General features: G+C 32.1%; 1 protein-coding gene across 2 annotated transcripts; it reads left to right on the top strand.

The window, feature by feature from the left end:
* Positions 1-47: 47 nt before the first annotated feature.
* Positions 48-17,509, top strand: LOC127435113 (vesicle transport protein GOT1B-like). 2 transcript variants are annotated; one of them, XM_051688321.1, is made up of 6 exons: positions 48-522; positions 992-1,083; positions 12,969-13,147; positions 13,891-13,972; positions 16,611-16,645; positions 16,973-17,509. In XM_051688321.1, the coding sequence occupies exons 1-5, from the start codon at positions 432-434 to the stop codon at positions 16,617-16,619; spliced, it is 453 nt and encodes a 150-aa protein (XP_051544281.1). In that variant the 5' UTR covers positions 48-431; the 3' UTR covers positions 16,620-16,645; positions 16,973-17,509. The 2 variants fall into 2 exon arrangements, with proteins under 2 accessions (XP_051544281.1, XP_051544280.1); XM_051688320.1 differs by lacking the exon at positions 16,611-16,645.
* Positions 17,510-20,642: the final 3,133 nt, after the last annotated feature.

Raw genomic sequence — 20,642 nt, 5'->3', positions numbered from 1 at the left:
ATATTGTGTATACATCAGAAATAACGCACAAATAAGCCTTTGTTTAAATTATTGTAAATACATTTTGAAATGGATACAATGTTAAGAATGCAATTGTAAATATGACCACCAGATGACGCAGTGAACGCGGAAATATAAACAGCTTTTCTGTTCAAAATGCAACGTTCGCATTTCCGTATTAACGGATCGGTGTTTCAGGGTATATTAATTAATTGAATAATTTAGAAATCAAAAACTGTATATCTTATATTCGTCACAGGAACTTTTAACGTCATGATGGCGCATAAAAAAAAAAAACACACACACACACGTATGTTAATGTTTTGAAGTTGACCAATAGCAATAAATACGTATTTATAATTAAATAAATGCACTGTGCATTAAGTTCGTAAAACTATTTAGCCTAAAATTTCTCCGGAAGTTGAAAGCGAATGTTTCCGGAACACGTGGCCGCTCCTGTAACAGCTGGTCAGCGACAGGAGGGAGTGAAAGCAAAGATGATTTCCCTCACAGACTCCCAGAGTAAGTTTATTATTACTTCACTGACACCTCTCTATCAGATAATATCTTGCATCAGCGTATACATATGTAAAGGCTTTATTATTCTATATCATCTTAAAGTCTAATTTTTAGTCGTATAATGTGTCATGCAGCTGGATGCAGTGGTCACATTACAGTAATAGCTTTGATTGTAAATTTTTGTTTTACATGTATATAAATCGGCAGCCATCCTCAGATATTCTGGTTTATAAAGCCCGAGCTGTAAGAGCCGTTTTAATGTTGTCAGAGTGCACTGAACCAAATTGAACTGCATGAAGAGGGAGCAGTATAATAATCATCTCGTATTCGCAGATATTATGTAACATATTGTGTTGTCATATGCAGCTGTTTAAAATACAGAGATATAACGTGCATATTGTATGTGCATTATTCTCATATTGGTATAATTAAATGGATTTGATCTTATTTGTTGCTTTATCTCTCTCAACAGAAATTGGAGTGGGGCTAACAGGATTTGGTGTATTTTTTCTGTTCTTTGGGATGATCCTCTTTTTTGATAAAGCCCTCCTTGCTATAGGAAATGTGAGTTTTCATTTTGTCCGCAAAGTGGCCCTTGTACTCGTTATTTAGTATATGTATTTACAGAAGGATCTTTTAATCAGCATTGTGCATCATAATTACATTTTACTTGTAATCATTTCAAATACAGAGCTCTCTAACTGAATTTTTACTTGTAAGAATTTCAAATACTGAGCTCTCTAACTGAATTTTTATTAACAAGAATTCCAAATACAGAGCTCTCTAACTGAATATTTATTAGCAAGAATTCCAAATACTGAGCTCTCTAACTGAATATTTATTAGCAAGAATTCCAAATACAGAGCTCTCTAACTGAATATTTATTAGCAAGAATTTCAAATACTGAGCTCTCTAACTGAATATTTATTAGCAAGAATTCCAAATACTGAGCTCTCTAATTGAATATTTACTAGCAAGAATTCCAAATACAGAGCTCTCTAACTGAATTTTTACTTGTAAGAATTCCAATTACAGAGCCCTCTAACTGAATTTTTACTAGCAAGAATTTCAAATACAGAGCTGTCTAATTGAATATTTATTAACAAGAATTTCAAATACAGAGCTCTCTAACTGAATTTTTACTAACAAGAATTCCAAATACAGAGCTCTCTAACTGAATTTTTACTTGTAAGAATTTCAAATACTGAGCTCTCTAACTGAATTTTTACTAGCAAGAATTTCAAATACAGAGCTCTCTAATTGAGTATTTACTTGTAAGAATTTCAAATACTGAGTTCTCTAACTGATTTTTTACTTGTTAGAATTTCAAATAATGAGCTCTCTAACTGAATTTTTACCTGTAAGAATTTCAAATACAGAGCTCTCTAACTGAATTTTTACTAGCAAGAATTCCAAATACAGAGCTCTCTAACTGAATTTTTATTAACAAGAATTTCAAATACAGAGCTCTCTAACTGAATTTTTACTTGTAAGAATTCCAAATACTGAGCTCTCTAACTGAATTTTTACTTGTAAGAATTTCAAATACTGAGCTCTCTAACTGAATTTTTATTAACAAGAATTTCAAATACAGAGCTCTCTAACTGAATTTTTACTTGTAAGAATTCGAAATACTGAGCTCTCTAACTTAATTTTTACTTGTAAGAATTTCAAATACTGAGCTCTCTAACTGAATTTTTACCTAGTAAGAATTTCAAATACAGAGCTCTCTGACTGAATATTTACTAGCAAGAATTCCAAATACTGAGCTCTCTAACTTGAATATTTACTAGCAAGAATTTCAAATACTGAGCTCTCTAATTGAATATTTACCTAGCAAGAATTTCAAATACGGAGCTCTCTGACTGAATATTTACTAGCAAGAATTCCAAATACAGAGCTCTCTAACTGAATATTTACTAGCAAGAATTTCAAATACAGAGCTCTCTAATCTGAATATTTACTTGTAAGAATTTCAAATACAGAGCTCTCTAACTGAATATTTACTAGCAAGAATTCCAAATACAGAGCTCTCTAACTGAATTTTTATTAACAAGAATTTCAAATACAGAGCTCTCTATCTGAATTTTTACTTGTAATAATTTCAAATACAGAGCTCTCTATCTGAATTTTTACTTGTAAGAATTTCAAATAATGAGCTCTCTAACTGAATTTTTACCTGTAAGAATTTCAAATACAGAGCTCTCTGACTAAATATTTACTAGCAAGAATTCCAAATACGGAGCTCTCTAATTGAATATTTACTAGCAAGAATTCCAAATACGGAGCTCTCTAATTGAATATTTACTAGCAAGAATTCCAAATACGGAGCTCTCTAATTGAATATTTACTAGCAAGAATTCCAAATACAGAGCTCTCTAACTGAATATTTACTTGCAAGAATTTCAAATACAGAGCTCTCTAACTGAATTTTTACTTGTAAGAATTCCAAATACAGAGCCCTCTAACTGAATATTTACTAGCAAGAATTCCAAATACAGAGCTCTCTATCTGAATTTTTACTTGTAAGAATTCCAAATACAGAGCCCTCTAACTGAATATTTACTAGCAAGAATTCCAAATACAGAGCTCTCTAACTGAATATTTACTAGCAAGAATTCCAAATACAGAGCTCTCTAACTGAATTTTTACTAGCAAGAATTTCAAATACAGAGCTCTCTAACTGATTTTTTACTTGTAAGAATTTCAAATAATGAGCTCTCTAACTGAATTTTTACCTGTAAGAATTTCAAATACAGAGCTCTCTAACTGAATTTTTACCTGTAAGAATTTCAAATACAGAGCTCTCTGACTAAATATTTACTAGCAAGAATTCCAAATACGGAGCTCTCTAATTGAATATTTACTAGCAAGAATTCCAAATACGGAGCTCTCTAATTGAATATTTACTAGCAAGAATTCCAAATACGGAGCTCTCTAATTGAATATTTACTAGCAAGAATTCCAAATACGGAGCTCTCTAATTGAATATTTACTAGCAAGAATTCCAAATACAGAGCTCTCTATCTGAATATTTACTAGCAAGAATTTCAAATACAGAGCTGTCTAATTGAATATTTACTAAAAGAATTCCAAATACAGAGCTCTCTATCTGAATATTTACTAGCAAGAATTTCAAATACAGAGCTGTCTAACTGAATTTTTACTTGTGAGAATTTCAAATACAGAGCTGTCTAATTGAATATTTATTAACAAGAATTCCAAATACAGAGCTCTCTAACTGAATATTTACTAGCAAGAATTTCAAATACAGAGCTGTCTAACTGAATTTTTACTTGTGAGAATTTCAAATACAGAGCTGTCTAATTGAATATTTATTAACAAGAATTCCAAATACAGAGCTCTCTATCTGAATATTTACTAGCAAGAATTTCAAATACAGAGCTGTCTAATTGAATATTTACTAAAAGAATTCCAAATACAGAGCTCTCTATCTGAATATTTACTAGCAAGAATTTCAAATACAGAGCTGTCTAACTGAATTTTTACTTGTGAGAATTTCAAATACAGAGCTGTCTAACTGAATTTTTACTTGTGAGAATTTCAAATACAGAGCTGTCTAATTGAATATTTATTAACAAGAATTCCAAATACAGAGCTCTCTAATTGAATATTTACTAGCAAGAATTTCAAATACAGAGCTCTCTAACTGAATTTTTACTTGTAAGAATTTCAAATACAGAGCTGTCTAATTGAATATTTATTAACAAGAATTCCAAATACAGAGCTCTCTAACTGAATATTTATTAGCAAGAATTCCAAATACAGAGCTCTCTAACTGAATTTTTACTTGTAAGAATTTCAAATACTGAGCTCTCTAACTGATTTTTTACTTGTAAGAATTTCAAATACTGAGCTCTCTAACTGAATTTTTACTTGTTAGAATTTCAAATAATGAGCTCTCTAACTGAATTTTTACCTGTAAGAATTTCAAATACAGAGCTGTCTAACTGAATATTTATTAGCAAGAATTCCAAATACGGAGCTCTCTAATTGAATTTTTACTAGTAAGAATTTCAAATACAGAGCTCTCTAACTGAATATTTACTAGCAAGAATTTCAAATACAGAGCTCTCTAATTGAATATTTACTAGCAAGAATTCCAAATACAGAGCTCTCTATCTGAATATTTACTAGCAAGAATTTCAAATACAGAGCTGTCTAACTGAATTTTTACTTGTAAGAATTTCAAATACTGAGCTCTCTAACTGAATATTTATTAGCAAGAATTCCAAATACTGAGCTCTCTAATTGAATATTTACTAGCAAGAATTCCAAATACAGAGCTCTCTAACTGAATTTTTACTTGTAAGAATTCCAATTACAGAGCCCTCTAACTGAATTTTTACTAACAAGAATTCCAAATACAGAGCTCTCTAACTGAATTTTTACTTGTAAGAATTTCAAATACTGAGCTCTCTAACTGAATTTTTACTAGCAAGAATTTCAAATACAGAGCTCTCTAATTGAGTATTTACTTGTAAGAATTTCAAATACTGAGTTCTCTAACTGATTTTTTACTTGTTAGAATTTCAAATAATGAGCTCTCTAACTGAATTTTTACCTGTAAGAATTTCAAATACAGAGCTCTCTGACTGAATATTTACTAGCAAGAATTTCAAATACAGAGCTCTCTAACTGAATTTTTACTAGCAAGAATTCCAAATACAGAGCTCTCTAACTGAATTTTTATTAACAAGAATTTCAAATACAGAGCTCTCTAACTGAATTTTTACTTGTAAGAATTCCAAATACTGAGCTCTCTAACTGAATTTTTACTTGTAAGAATTTCAAATACTGAGCTCTCTAACTGAATTTTTACTAGCAAGAATTTCAAATACAGAGCTCTTTAATTGAATATTTACTTGTAAGAATTTTAAATACTGAGCTCTCTAACTTATTTTTTACTTGTAAGAATTTCAAATAATGAGCTCTCTAACTGAATTTTTACCTGTAAGAATTTCAAATACAGAGCTCTCTGACTGAATATTTACTAGCAAGAATTCCAAATACTGAGCTCTCTAATTGAATATTTACTAGCAAGAATTCCAAATACGGAGCTCTCTAACTGAATTTTTACTAGCAAGAATTCCAAATACAGAGCTCTCTAACTGAATTTTTATTAACAAGAATTTCAAATACAGAGCTCTCTATCTGAATTTTTACTTGTAAGAATTTCAAATACAGAGCTCTCTAACTGAATATTTACCTAGCAAGAATTCCAAATACAGAGCTCTCTAACTGAATATTTACTAGCAAGAATTCCAAATACAGAGCTCTCTAACTGAATTTTTACTAGCAAGAATTTCAAATACAGAGCTCTCTAACTGATTTTTTACTTGTAAGAATTTCAAATAATGAGCTCTCTAACTGAATTTTTACCTGTAAGAATTTCAAATACAGAGCTCTCTGACTAAATATTTACTAGCAAGAATTCCAAATACGGAGCTCTCTAATTGAATATTTACTAGCAAGAATTCCAAATACGGAGCTCTCTAATTGAATATTTACTAGCAAGAATTCCAAATACGGAGCTCTCTAATTGAATATTTACTAGCAAGAATTCCAAATACAGAGCTCTCTAACTGAATATTTACTTGCAAGAATTTCAAATACAGAGCTCTCTAACTGAATTTTTACTTGTAAGAATTCCAAATACAGAGCCCTCTAACTGAATATTTACTAGCAAGAATTCCAAATACAGAGCTCTCTATCTGAATTTTTACTTGTAAGAATTCCAAATACAGAGCCCTCTAACTGAATATTTACTAGCAAGAATTCCAAATACAGAGCTCTCTAACTGAATATTTACTAGCAAGAATTCCAAATACAGAGCTCTCTAACTGATTTTTTACTTGTAAGAATTTCAAATAATGAGCTCTCTAACTGAATTTTTACCTGTAAGAATTTCAAATACAGAGCTCTCTAACTGAATTTTTACCTGTAAGAATTTCAAATACAGAGCTCTCTGACTAAATATTTACTAGCAAGAATTCCAAATACGGAGCTCTCTAATTGAATATTTACTAGCAAGAATTCCAAATACGGAGCTCTCTAATTGAATATTTACTAGCAAGAATTCCAAATACGGAGCTCTCTAATTGAATATTTACTAGCAAGAATTCCAAATACGGAGCTCTCTAATTGAATATTTACTAGCAAGAATTCCAAATACAGAGCTCTCTATCTGAATATTTACTAGCAAGAATTTCAAATACAGAGCTGTCTAATTGAATATTTACTAAAAGAATTCCAAATACAGAGCTCTCTATCTGAATATTTACTAGCAAGAATTTCAAATACAGAGCTGTCTAACTGAATTTTTACTTGTGAGAATTTCAAATACAGAGCTGTCTAATTGAATATTTATTAACAAGAATTCCAAATACAGAGCTCTCTATCTGAATATTTACTAGCAAGAATTTCAAATACAGAGCTGTCTAATTGAATATTTACTAAAAGAATTCCAAATACAGAGCTCTCTATCTGAATATTTACTAGCAAGAATTTCAAATACAGAGCTGTCTAACTGAATTTTTACTTGTGAGAATTTCAAATACAGAGCTGTCTAATTGAATATTTATTAACAAGAATTCCAAATACAGAGCTCTCTAATTGAATATTTACTAGCAAGAATTTCAAATACAGAGCTCTCTAACTGAATTTTTACTTGTAAGAATTTCAAATACAGAGCTGTCTAATTGAATATTTATTAACAAGAATTCCAAATACAGAGCTCTCTAACTGAATATTTATTAGCAAGAATTCCAAATACAGAGCTCTCTAACTGAATTTTTACTTGTAAGAATTTCAAATACTGAGCTCTCTAACTGATTTTTTACTTGTAAGAATTTCAAATACTGAGCTCTCTAACTGAATTTTTACTTGTTAGAATTTCAAATAATGAGCTCTCTAACTGAATTTTTACCTGTAAGAATTTCAAATACAGAGCTGTCTAACTGAATATTTATTAGCAAGAATTCCAAATACGGAGCTCTCTAATTGAATTTTTACTAGTAAGAATTTCAAATACAGAGCTCTCTAACTGAATATTTACTAGCAAGAATTTCAAATACAGAGCTCTCTAATTGAATATTTACTAGCAAGAATTCCAAATACAGAGCTCTCTAACTGAATATTTACTAGCAAGAATTTCAAATACAGAGCTCTCTAACTGAATATTTACTAGTAAGAATTTCAAATACAGAGCTCTCTAACTGAATATTTACTAGTAAGAATTTCAAATACAGAGCTCTCTAACTGAATATTTACTAGTAAGAATTTCAAATACAGAGCTCTCTAACTGAATATTTACTAGTAAGAATTCCAAATACTGAGCTCTCTAACTGAATATTTACTAGCAAGAATTCCAAATACTGAGCTCTCTAATTGAATATTTACTAGTAAGAATTTCAAATAATGAGCTCTCTAACTGAATTTTTACCTGTAAGAATTTCAAATACAGAGCTGTCTAACTGAATATTTATTAGCAAGAATTCCAAATACGGAGCTCTCTAATTGAATTTTTACTAGTAAGAATTTCAAATACAGAGCTCTCTAACTGAATATTTACTAGCAAGAATTTCAAATACCGAGCTCTCTAATTGAATATTTACTAGCAAGAATTCCAAATACAGAGCTCTCTATCTGAATATTTACTAGCAAGAATTTCAAATACAGAGCTGTCTAACTGAATTTTTACTTGTAAGAATTTCAAATACTGAGCTCTCTAACTGAATATTTATTAGCAAGAATTCCAAATACTGAGCTCTCTAATTGAATATTTACTAGCAAGAATTCCAAATACAGAGCTCTCTAACTGAATTTTTACTTGTAAGAATTCCAATTACAGAGCCCTCTAACTGAATTTTTACTAACAAGAATTCCAAATACAGAGCTCTCTAACTGAATTTTTACTTGTAAGAATTTCAAATACTGAGCTCTCTAACTGAATTTTTACTAGCAAGAATTTCAAATACAGAGCTCTCTAATTGAGTATTTACTTGTAAGAATTTCAAATACTGAGTTCTCTAACTGATTTTTTACTTGTTAGAATTTCAAATAATGAGCTCTCTAACTGAATTTTTACCTGTAAGAATTTCAAATACAGAGCTCTCTGACTGAATATTTACTAGCAAGAATTTCAAATACAGAGCTCTCTAACTGAATTTTTACTAGCAAGAATTCCAAATACAGAGCTCTCTAACTGAATTTTTATTAACAAGAATTTCAAATACAGAGCTCTCTAACTGAATTTTTACTTGTAAGAATTCCAAATACTGAGCTCTCTAACTGAATTTTTACTTGTAAGAATTTCAAATACTGAGCTCTCTAACTGAATTTTTACTAGCAAGAATTTCAAATACAGAGCTCTTTAATTGAATATTTACTTGTAAGAATTTTAAATACTGAGCTCTCTAACTTATTTTTTACTTGTAAGAATTTCAAATAATGAGCTCTCTAACTGAATTTTTACCTGTAAGAATTTCAAATACAGAGCTCTCTGACTGAATATTTACTAGCAAGAATTCCAAATACTGAGCTCTCTAATTGAATATTTACTAGCAAGAATTCCAAATACGGAGCTCTCTAACTGAATTTTTACTAGCAAGAATTCCAAATACAGAGCTCTCTAACTGAATTTTTATTAACAAGAATTTCAAATACAGAGCTCTCTATCTGAATTTTTACTTGTAAGAATTTCAAATACAGAGCTCTCTAACTGAATATTTACTAGCAAGAATTCCAAATACAGAGCTCTCTAACTGAATATTTACTAGCAAGAATTCCAAATACAGAGCTCTCTAACTGAATTTTTACTAGCAAGAATTTCAAATACAGAGCTCTCTAACTGATTTTTTACTTGTAAGAATTTCAAATAATGAGCTCTCTAACTGAATTTTTACCTGTAAGAATTTCAAATACAGAGCTCTCTGACTAAATATTTACTAGCAAGAATTCCAAATACGGAGCTCTCTAATTGAATATTTACTAGCAAGAATTCCAAATACGGAGCTCTCTAATTGAATATTTACTAGCAAGAATTCCAAATACGGAGCTCTCTAATTGAATATTTACTAGCAAGAATTCCAAATACAGAGCTCTCTAACTGAATATTTACTAGCAAGAATTTCAAATACAGAGCTCTCTAACTGAATTTTTACTTGTAAGAATTCCAAATACAGAGCCCTCTAACTGAATATTTACTAGCAAGAATTCCAAATACAGAGCTCTCTATCTGAATTTTTACTTGTAAGAATTCCAAATACAGAGCCCTCTAACTGAATATTTACTAGCAAGAATTCCAAATACAGAGCTCTCTAACTGAATATTTACTAGCAAGAATTCCAAATACAAAGCTCTCTAACTGATTTTTTACTTGTAAGAATTTCAAATAATGAGCTCTCTAACTGAATTTTTACCTGTAAGAATTTCAAATACAGAGCTCTCTAACTGAATTTTTACCTGTAAGAATTTCAAATACAGAGCTCTCTGACTAAATATTTACTAGCAAGAATTCCAAATACGGAGCTCTCTAATTGAATATTTACTAGCAAGAATTCCAAATACGGAGCTCTCTAATTGAATATTTACTAGCAAGAATTCCAAATACGGAGCTCTCTAATTGAATATTTACTAGCAAGAATTCCAAATACGGAGCTCTCTAATTGAATATTTACTAGCAAGAATTCCAAATACAGAGCTCTCTATCTGAATATTTACTAGCAAGAATTTCAAATACAGAGCTGTCTAATTGAATATTTACTAAAAGAATTCCAAATACAGAGCTCTCTATCTGAATATTTACTAGCAAGAATTTCAAATACAGAGCTGTCTAACTGAATTTTTACTTGTGAGAATTTCAAATACAGAGCTGTCTAATTGAATATTTATTAACAAGAATTCCAAATACAGAGCTCTCTAATTGAATATTTACTAGCAAGAATTTCAAATACAGAGCTCTCTAACTGAATTTTTACTTGTAAGAATTTCAAATACAGAGCTGTCTAATTGAATATTTATTAACAAGAATTCCAAATACAGAGCTCTCTAACTGAATATTTATTAGCAAGAATTCCAAATACAGAGCTCTCTAACTGAATTTTTACTTGTAAGAATTTCAAATACTGAGCTCTCTAACTGATTTTTTACTTGTAAGAATTTCAAATACTGAGCTCTCTAACTGAATTTTTACTTGTTAGAATTTCAAATAATGAGCTCTCTAACTGAATTTTTACCTGTAAGAATTTCAAATACAGAGCTGTCTAACTGAATATTTATTAGCAAGAATTCCAAATACGGAGCTCTCTAATTGAATTTTTACTAGTAAGAATTTCAAATACAGAGCTCTCTAACTGAATATTTACTAGCAAGAATTTCAAATAATGAGCTCTCTAACTGAATTTTTACCTGTAAGAATTTCAAATACAGAGCTGTCTAACTGAATTTTTTTATGAGTAAGAAATATAAGATAGCTCTCTAAAATTGCATTTTTACTAGTAAAAATTCCAATTACAGTGCTCCTAAATTGAATGTTGACTTGTCATATATTTCCATTGACCCCATTCATTTTTAATAACAGAGCTTTTCAATTAAAACTTTTCTAGTAAGAATTCCAATTAAAGAGCTCTACAATGTAATTTTTATATACAATTTTATTTTTACTATTAATTACCGAGCTGTGGAATTGAATCACAGAGCTCTGCACTTACATTCTTACTCATAAGAATGCAACTGCAGAGCTCTGTAATTGGAATTCTTACTTGTAAGAATGTAATTGTAGAGCTCCCAAATGACATTCTTACTAGTATGTAATTGCAGAGCTCTGTAATTGAATAACAGGGCTATGCAATTGCATTTTAAATAGTAAGAATTTCAATTAACAAGCTCTATAATTGCATTTTTTCTTGTAAGAATGCAATTGTAGAGCTCTGTAATTGAATGTTTACTACTAAAAATTTAATTTTACTAGGAAGAATTGCATTGTAGAGCTCTTTATTTAGTGCCATCTCATTATGGTAATCGTGCCTCATGCATATTCATATTCATCTGGCTTGTATGAATTGGCAGGTGGGAAAATGTAGATAATTACATATATAATTTCTGTTGTAAATATATATATATATATATATATATATATATATATATATATATATATATATATATATATATATATATATGACATTAGGACAGAATATTGCTGCAGCTGTTTGACCAAAATCAGGGTCCTTTAAGCCATCTTTAAATATCTTAATCATGGATAAGTCACCTATGCCTAGTTCAGATACTGTTTCACTACTACATCTTTAGGAACATATATCTCTATCATAAATCTTGTCTAACAACTGCAGGGCAACTGTGGCATTGTAAATAACCATGTTGGTGTGATTGGGACTGCCACTGTAGGGCTGATATCAATCCTTGCCAGTACCATAAACTCAGCTTCTCTCTCTCTCTCTTTTTTTATTTTTATTTTGTATTTATTTTTTTGCTGTCCTACCAAAGTTATGAACCATAAGAACCATAAGAGTTTCTAATGTGTAAAAAATATCATTAGTAAAACCTTTAGTAGTACAATTTTTTTCTAGTAAGAATTCTAATTGCAGAGCTTTACAATGGAATATTTACTTGTCATATATTTCCATTTTTTTTATATATATTATAATTCTTACTAATAAAAAGAAATCAATTGTAGATATCTTTAATTGGAGTGTTTACTAGAAAAAATGCAATTGCAGAGCTCTTTAATTTGAATTCTTGTAAAAAATAACATTTAAAGCTTTGTGATTGGAATTCTTACTAGTAGAAAATCTATTGTAGAGCTTTCTAATTGAAATATTACTATTAAAAAAAACAATTACAGCAAATAATGCTGGGGAAAAGCTAAATTGGCTTGCAATACACCTACTTATAGTTGTGTTCAATTTAGTTTCTTATTATACTTCTTACACAAGACATTTTTGTTGTGAATTGGATCTACACATTTTTACTTTTCAACATTATACTTTCAAGATTTCACTTTCATTGCACACTTCATGGCTGATCTAGAGCCTTACTGCCATTAGGGGTCCTCACAGAACACAGAAGAGTTAACAGAACTGCAACATTGTTACATAGTTGTTACACAGTATTTATGCGATATATTTGTATCGCATACATTTAAAGAGATTTTACTCACCCTCACAGTGTTCCAAACCCATTACTTACTTTCTTCCGTGGAACACAAAAGGAGATGTTGGGCAGAATGTTAGCCTCTGTCACAATTCATTGCATCTTTTTTCATACAATGTAAGTGAATAGTGAGTGACTGAGGCTAACATTCTGCCCAACATCTCCTTTTGAGTTCAATGAGATGCACAAGAACAGATCCCATAACCCAAAGACAGTTTGTCTCTCTTAATTCTCCACTTGTTTTCTGTTTGTTTCAGATCCTTTTCGTTGTTGGCCTGTCATTCGTTATCGGTTTGGAGAGGACGTTTAGGTTCTTCTTTCAGAAGCACAAGATGAAAGCCACCAGCTTCTTCGTAGGGGGCGTCTTTGTGGTGCTGATTGGATGGCCCATAGTCGGAGTGATTCTAGAGTTTTATGGCTTCTTCCTTTTATTCAGGTATGTTTTACAGGATCATGAGACTTGGGCCATGTCCACACTAATCCATTTTCGTTTGAAAACAGCATCATTGTTTTCCAAAGTATGCCGTAATGTAGAGCATTTTGGTAAGACTATGTTTTTGCTGTAGGAAAATGGGATTCTAGTGTGGATGGAAGGTGTTTCAAATGAAAACATATTAGAGTGGACGTGGCCTTAGAATGAATAAACTCTTATCCAGGTAGTTGTAATAAGAAGTGTTGTCAGAAGTAGTGGTCAGCCACAATGGGTTTTTAAATGGCTGATACGATTTCTAGAGAGCAGCGTGGTCAATGGCCGATAAAATATAAATATATTTAAATATTAAAGCAATGAGCTACAAGAGGTTGCATGTTAACAGTGATTTTAGCTTGGGTAAGGGGTGATCTTAGGCACAACATGAAGCTCATCCAATCAGAATTTAAAGTCAGAACTATACGTCTCATAAAATACAATTTAATAATTGTAAAATAAGACATACACAACACTGTAGGAATGAAATGAACATTTCTTTAACTCAATATTTACTTGAAATTCACAAAAAATCGAATATTAATGTGCATTCATTGACAAGGCTGCTAGATCTGACAAAGAACTAACATTTCTGTTAATCTGCAAAGTGGGCACAATTATCAGTTGATGCAGATTATATTCAAATGGCCATCAATAGGTCGAAGGCACATCTCCATATCCTAATCCTTTCTCTGTCTTGTGTTTGTGTGTAGGGGATTCTTTCCAGTTGTAATAGGCTTCATCAGGAGGATTCCTTTGCTTGGATATTTGCTGAATCTTCCTTTCATTGGTGGGGTAAGTTTTACTCAGCAGGGTGATGGAAAAGAGAAAGCAGAGTGTTGTTTTATCTCTCTTTCTTATGAATAAAGAATTATCAGAGTTTGCAGTGAATATAACATCCTGTCCTTACCAGACGTGACACGATGGTGTGATAAAAGCCTTTCAACTTTTCCATTTTAATCTGTGTTTTTGTCTAAACATTTTAACATTTTGCTGGTCGCTTGGTTTCTATTTGTTGTGTTGCCCCACGCACAGTGAAATCTCATTGGTCCAAAATCCCACTACACATAGCTGATTGTACCACAGTATTTCCACATTCAGTGTGGATAGAGAAATTACTTGTCACTGGAAACTTGTTGCACCTGGTTAGGACAAAGTGTAAGTCTATGTAAATTTACTAAAAATGCATTTGCTTGCTTTAGCAGCTCTGAGACTAACAGGCTTTCCTTTTAATGCAATACAACTGAAGACAACAAAGATACTTGGTTATTAAAAGGGATAGTTCACCCAAAATTAAATTCTGTCAACATTTAGCCATCCTCATGTTGTTCCAAACTCCATATGACCTGTTGAACACAAAAGGAGATGTTAGGCCGAGTGTTAGCCTCAGTCACCATTCACTTTCAATGCATCTGTTTTCCATACAAATGTGAATGAGGACTGAGACTGTCATTCTGCTTAACATCTCCTTTTGTGTTCCATGGAAGAAAAAGTAATTTGGGTTTGGCATGACAGTATTTACATTTTTGGGTGAAGTATCCCTTTAAGGTCTTTGTAAGTCTTGATTTATTTAAATCTTCTGAATAACATCTCTTTAAGTAGATATCTGGAATTACATATCCACTAGGCCAGTGATTCCCAACCGGGATTTGCGTATCCCAGGGGGTGTGTGAAAAGAATTGGATTTTGCTATGTTGAACCTAACAAAATCACATGTATGGCTTAAAAAATTAGTACAAATATAGATTTTCCAATTAATCGCAATCTTCATCTGAACAATCCTGCTATCGATATTTTGCTCTATGTGAAGTTTGACACTGAGATCTTTTCACTGCGTGTTGAGAGTAAAAGTTTGGTTTGACTCCTTCCGTGTATCCAAAGACAGAGATCCACGCAATCCATTTGTCATTGAATAATGTCTCTTTTAATACACTTTCTGAAACATTAATTCTAGGGCTGTCAATTGAACGTGTTAATTCAGTGCAATTAATTAGAAAAAAATGTAACGCAATTAATCATGTCCCCGGACCATAATAAGGAAGATTCCTGAGCAATGTAAGCTGTTTTCTACAGGGGGCAGTAAGCGAAACTTCAGCTGTATAAGCAACGCACAGCTTATACAGAGAACAAACCACACTTTGCGACAGCAGACACCACAATACGAGAATGCGTTCTTGCATTCAAAACACATCTTGATGGAACGCAAATCTGAACTTAGGGATCTCAAGAAGTGTTTTTTTTAAGTACTAAACTACGTTTAACTTGACACAGCAACCTAAAAACGATATGTTTATGACGCGATGCAATCAAAGTGAGACACTCAAAGTATCCATCTGACACAGGTGTACATTGACCTAACCCTACCCCCTAAACTTAGACAAGCCCTCATAATAAATCTCGTACTGATTGACTAATTTAATTGCAAAATGGATTGCTGTGAACTGTAGGCCAATGATTGGCTTATGTTCAATAATATGCAAATAAACAATACATTGGATTCTAAAGCCACTTTTTGTATTGACTTATGCTTAACGTCTCTGCCACAATAATGTAATGCATTTTAATTATCTGAATATATATATATATATATATATATATTGTAATTATTTAAATATAACCATTTAGAATTATTTCATCATTATATATTGAATTATTTTTATTTGAGGGTCTTTCTCAGCAATTATTTATATATGCAATTAATTGTGATTAATTCGATTCACCATGTAATTAATTGGATTAAAGATTTATTCGATTGATAGCCCTTTATTAATTCTAATCAAACATAGCAGGGATGCGCTAAAGAAACCATGCACATTCTCTCTCGTTAATATGCGCTCACTGGCTGAACAGCGGTAGTCTTAAAGAGACAGTACCATTTTAACTCTTGTTCTTCATATCAGTGTAAACAGTACTAATTATGCATGTAAACAATAAACATGCAATAAAACATACTAAGACATCATATGAACAAAGTCTAAAATGTGACCAAAATTATGAAAAACTAATGATAAAATTGTATAAAATTAATATTTCGTAATGTACCACGGTAGAAGGTCCCCTGTATAATTAACAGCATAAGCTGAGAGACAATTTCTTTCATATGCTGGCAAAATGGACATTATAAAATATGAAATATATCTGAAATATAATTGATTATTAAATAATAATCAATAGTAATGATAATGTTAAATGACATAGTCTTTGGTACACACGTTTGGTATTATGTCGATGTAGGGGCACTTCAGCAATGCTGGGAGGGTACTTACTGCAAAAAAAGGTTGGGAAATACTGCACTAGGTGGCCAACACTTTAGATAGTGGCATCATCAATTTAGGTTTACATGAGCATTCCTTCCTGTTTTCACCTTCACACCAGAAAACAGTTTCTTGCGAGTGTCTTTTGACATTGAATGTATGTTTGTTGTTTTTTAAAGCCCTCCTAAGGCTGAGAAGACATTCAGCCATCTTGGTCAGTCAATGCTTATTCTGTCTTGCATGTGAGCATGAACCATGCTGTTCTGTGTGCACTATATATACTTGAAGTGATATTGATCAATTCAGTGTTTCATGTATTAACGACAATCTGTCAGAGTCATGAATCTTACATTTTAAGACCAACGTACATACTATGCAGTTCATTATTTATAAGTACAATTGATTAGTAAAAATATCTGGATTGTAATACATATATCTCAAGCAATAATTCTGTAATTTCTCTTTATATCTTTAAATTAATGTGTGTATCATTTCTTCCCTTAAAGTCTCAATCTTACCATAACTCTTTTTTTTTTTCCAGTTTGTGGACTCCATGAGTGAAAGCAGCAACATGGTTTAACAGAGACTGATTTTTAAAAAACTCTTATTTATTATGTATTTTCTAAAGCTTTACCCTAAAACAGCCATGTGAAATCAAGAGAAGTCATATTACTGAAGCTTTATATTCAGACATGTTTCCATTGTACGGAGGACGTCTGAGTGTGCACAATATTTACGGCAATGAGAAGCGAACTGTGCAGCATGGAAAAGAAGCAATCTACAGAGCTGCGTCGCTGGACCCAGCGTCCTTCCACAATGTGTATACTTCATGAATGCATACTTCTTGAAGAAGTCAGCAGAGGTCATCCCATGAGGGACGGTTTGTTGAATGTGTAGAAGAGTTACAAAATGGCCTTGTTACAGTGTTGTATCTATGGTGCTATTTTAAAGAGCCAGGATAGCTGGATGACTATTCATTTCTCGTTTTTGAAACACAAAGTGCGATATTTTCACTCTTGTAAAATCAGCTGTTACTTTACTAATTCTTACTTCTTACTAAAAAAAAATGTTGCCATCATCTGTTTCTCACTCTCTGTTTTATCAACATGTATCTGCAATTTGTATAGTTGTAAATCTCAGCACTGGGATTGGATAATGATTCGGCAGCCACAAACTTTTGTAAATATAGTGATTTTTATTTGTTTCGTTTTATTTTGGGGTGTTTTGCTTTGTTAGGTAGTGGACAAGAATTATTGTCCACTACTGGGGGGGGGGCACGACTAATTAGAATATTTAAAAGCAGGGACTAATAACGAAATGTTTTTCATTTTAGTTCTCATTCTGAGCAGAAACTGTATTTTTTGGTTCTGGTTCCAGCATTCTGCAGCCTCCTTTCCAACTGGTAACCGGTTAGAACGAAATTAAAGAACGGTTTATAACGTTCTGTTTTTTTAAATGACAGTACTCTGCTAAAGGTGGGTGATGTACCAGCTGAAGTGCAATAGATCTCTCATGAAACAAAAAGGACCTGGTCTGGAAAAACGTGCTCAAAATAAGTTAAAATAAGCAATTCATTTTCATTTTTTCCCCATGTGGGGGATTTATCAGACAATAAGATCTGTTTCAATAATCATGAAACGTGTGTTGCAGCAGTATTCAGAATGAAGCACATGCTTATGTTCAACGAAAAAGAGAGAAGCCTCATTTTTGGGGGGCAACAGGAAGTGGTGTAATACCGAATATTTTCTGAAATAATGTTTTTAGACTTTTGGTTTAATGAAGAAAAAAAAAATTTGGAAGGAAATTAACTGGTTATTAACCGCTTAACAGTACTGGGGAGTAACGAAATACATGTAACGGGAATACGTATTTAAAATACAAAATATAAGTAACTGTATTCCACTACAGTTACAGTTTAAATCATTGGTAATCAGAATGCTGTTACACTCAAAAAGTATTTTGATTACTGAAGAGATTACTTTGCATTTTATTGTCATTTGTTCCATTTAATATTGAGTTGGAAAATAGTTATCCATATAAAATGATGTGATCCAAAGAGCGTTTGAACAGCGGTGAAACACTTTCTTATGATGTTTTACATTCATACGAACAGACAGAGCAATAAGTTTGAAGTAAGTTTGGAGCAGCAGACATAGAAATAAACCTTGTGTAAATTGTCATGTGAACATTTAGCTTTATGCTAACCCTTACAAAAAATCTAGAGTTCTGGCAAACTTGCCGCTTATTATTTTCACATGTAAATGAGCTTGTGATTCACCACAAATGTTTGCCAGAAGTTTGCAACTCTTCACTGGTAGTGGTAAACCGGCAGCAAACCTTTGACAAAAATGGCAGCCATATCACCCTGTACCTCAAGACTTGTTGCCTACTGAAGCTAAGCAGGGTTGAGCTTGGTCAATGCCTGGGTGGGAGATCTCCTGGGAAAACTAAGGTTGCTGCTGGAAGAGGTATTAGGGAGGCCAGCAGGGGGTGCTCACCCTGTGGTCTGTGTGGGTCCTAATGCCCCAGTATAGTGACAGGGACACTATACTGTAAAAAAGGCACTGTCCTTCAAATGAGATGTTAAACTGAGGTCCTGACTATCTGTGGTCATTAAAAATCCTAGAGCATCCTATATTTAAAATCCTGTAGTGTCAGAAAAGCGCTATATAAATGTAACATTCATTCAATGGACAATTTGCTGCAAGTTTTCCACAAAGCTTGTTTGCATGTGAATATAATGAGTGGCAAATTCTCAAGAATCGAGATTTTTGTAAGGGAAGCTAAAATTCTATTTCTAGCCAGTTTACATGCACCTGTTACCAGGCATGATCATATATATCCACGTTAGATCATATCGTTTTTTTCTCTAGTAAGACCTTTGATATTAGGGTGAAATTCTTATTCTTGGCGAGAATTTTTTTATTGTTTTTCTGTCAAATATTTAAAAATCCTTAAAACAAGATAAATGTGCTTTATCTTGTTTTAGAAGGAACACTGCATAAGATATTTAGGCTTTTTTCAACATGCGTGTTGTCTGTACTGGCAGAGTTTTTATAGTCAAAACAAGTGAAAAAATCTACCAGTGCTGAAGAAGCTATCCAAAGTATTTAGAATACATTACTGACCTTGAGTAATCTAACGGAATACGTTACAAATTACATTTTATGGCATATATTCTGTAATCTGTAGTGGAATACATTTCAAAAGTAACCCTCACAACCCTGCCGGTCACCAGCATTTAAAAAATAAGTTTTCACTCTGGAACATTTGAAAGGGACTTTGTTCCAGTTTTCAAGTAACATTCTGCAAAAAAAATCTTCGTTTCAGTTTTTGTTTTCATTCCTTGGAATGTTTTTGGTTTAAAAGTATCAGGCCTATCATTTAAAGTGAGTCCCTTTAATGTTCATTGTTTTGTCTGTAGTCTCTGTCTAGTAAGATTTTTACTCTGACAAGATTTGTTGTTTGTAATGTAGCCTATTTCAGATGACATTTTAGATCACTTCCTATCTATAACTGATGTACAGAAGAGGCATAAACTGAAAGTCATTTGGAGTTAAAGCACAGCAGATATATTTAGTGTCAGCAGGGAAAGCCTATCAGTCTCTTACTTAGAAACTACACTGCTTTCATTCATATAAAATTATTAGCTGGTTTATTGGAGTCGCTTCATTGCTGCAGGTGTAAACATATCAATACTTTCTGCCCTCTTCTTTTCATTAGTTACTATTAAAAGTATACGTGTTTGGAGATTTCCCTACACCAGACCTGGACAGCTTCTGACATTATAGAATTGCTCTTACACTGTAAACCCCAATGCTTAAAGTAATTCATTGTATTGAGTAGGAAAAAAATGAAATCAAATTAGTTCAAATAAATTAATCTTGATGAGTATTTAGAACTTTTTCTTTTGAGTTCACAAAACTGACACCTTTTAAGTAACCTGAACTGTTTTATTTCCTTGAGTCTAATGAACTTAATTTTTGGGGGGGTTGGTAAACTCAAATAGGGCAAGGGATTTCTTGTTCACAGCATGCTTTGCATGGGACTCGATAGGGAAAGTAAATGTTAAAATTAAGTGTTATTTTATGTGTTTTTGCAACATGAATGTAAAGGGGGAAACTTGTTAGTGTTTAATGTTTTGTTATGTTGCTATTTAGAAGAGTTTCTGTTATGTAGGAGTTTTGGGTGTTACCATTATGGTGAAGAGT

Source organism: Myxocyprinus asiaticus, chromosome 45, assembly GCF_019703515.2.
Source record: "Myxocyprinus asiaticus isolate MX2 ecotype Aquarium Trade chromosome 45, UBuf_Myxa_2, whole genome shotgun sequence".
NCBI lineage: Eukaryota > Metazoa > Chordata > Actinopteri > Cypriniformes > Catostomidae > Myxocyprinus > Myxocyprinus asiaticus.
This window is presented reverse-complemented; position numbering and strand designations above follow the sequence as displayed.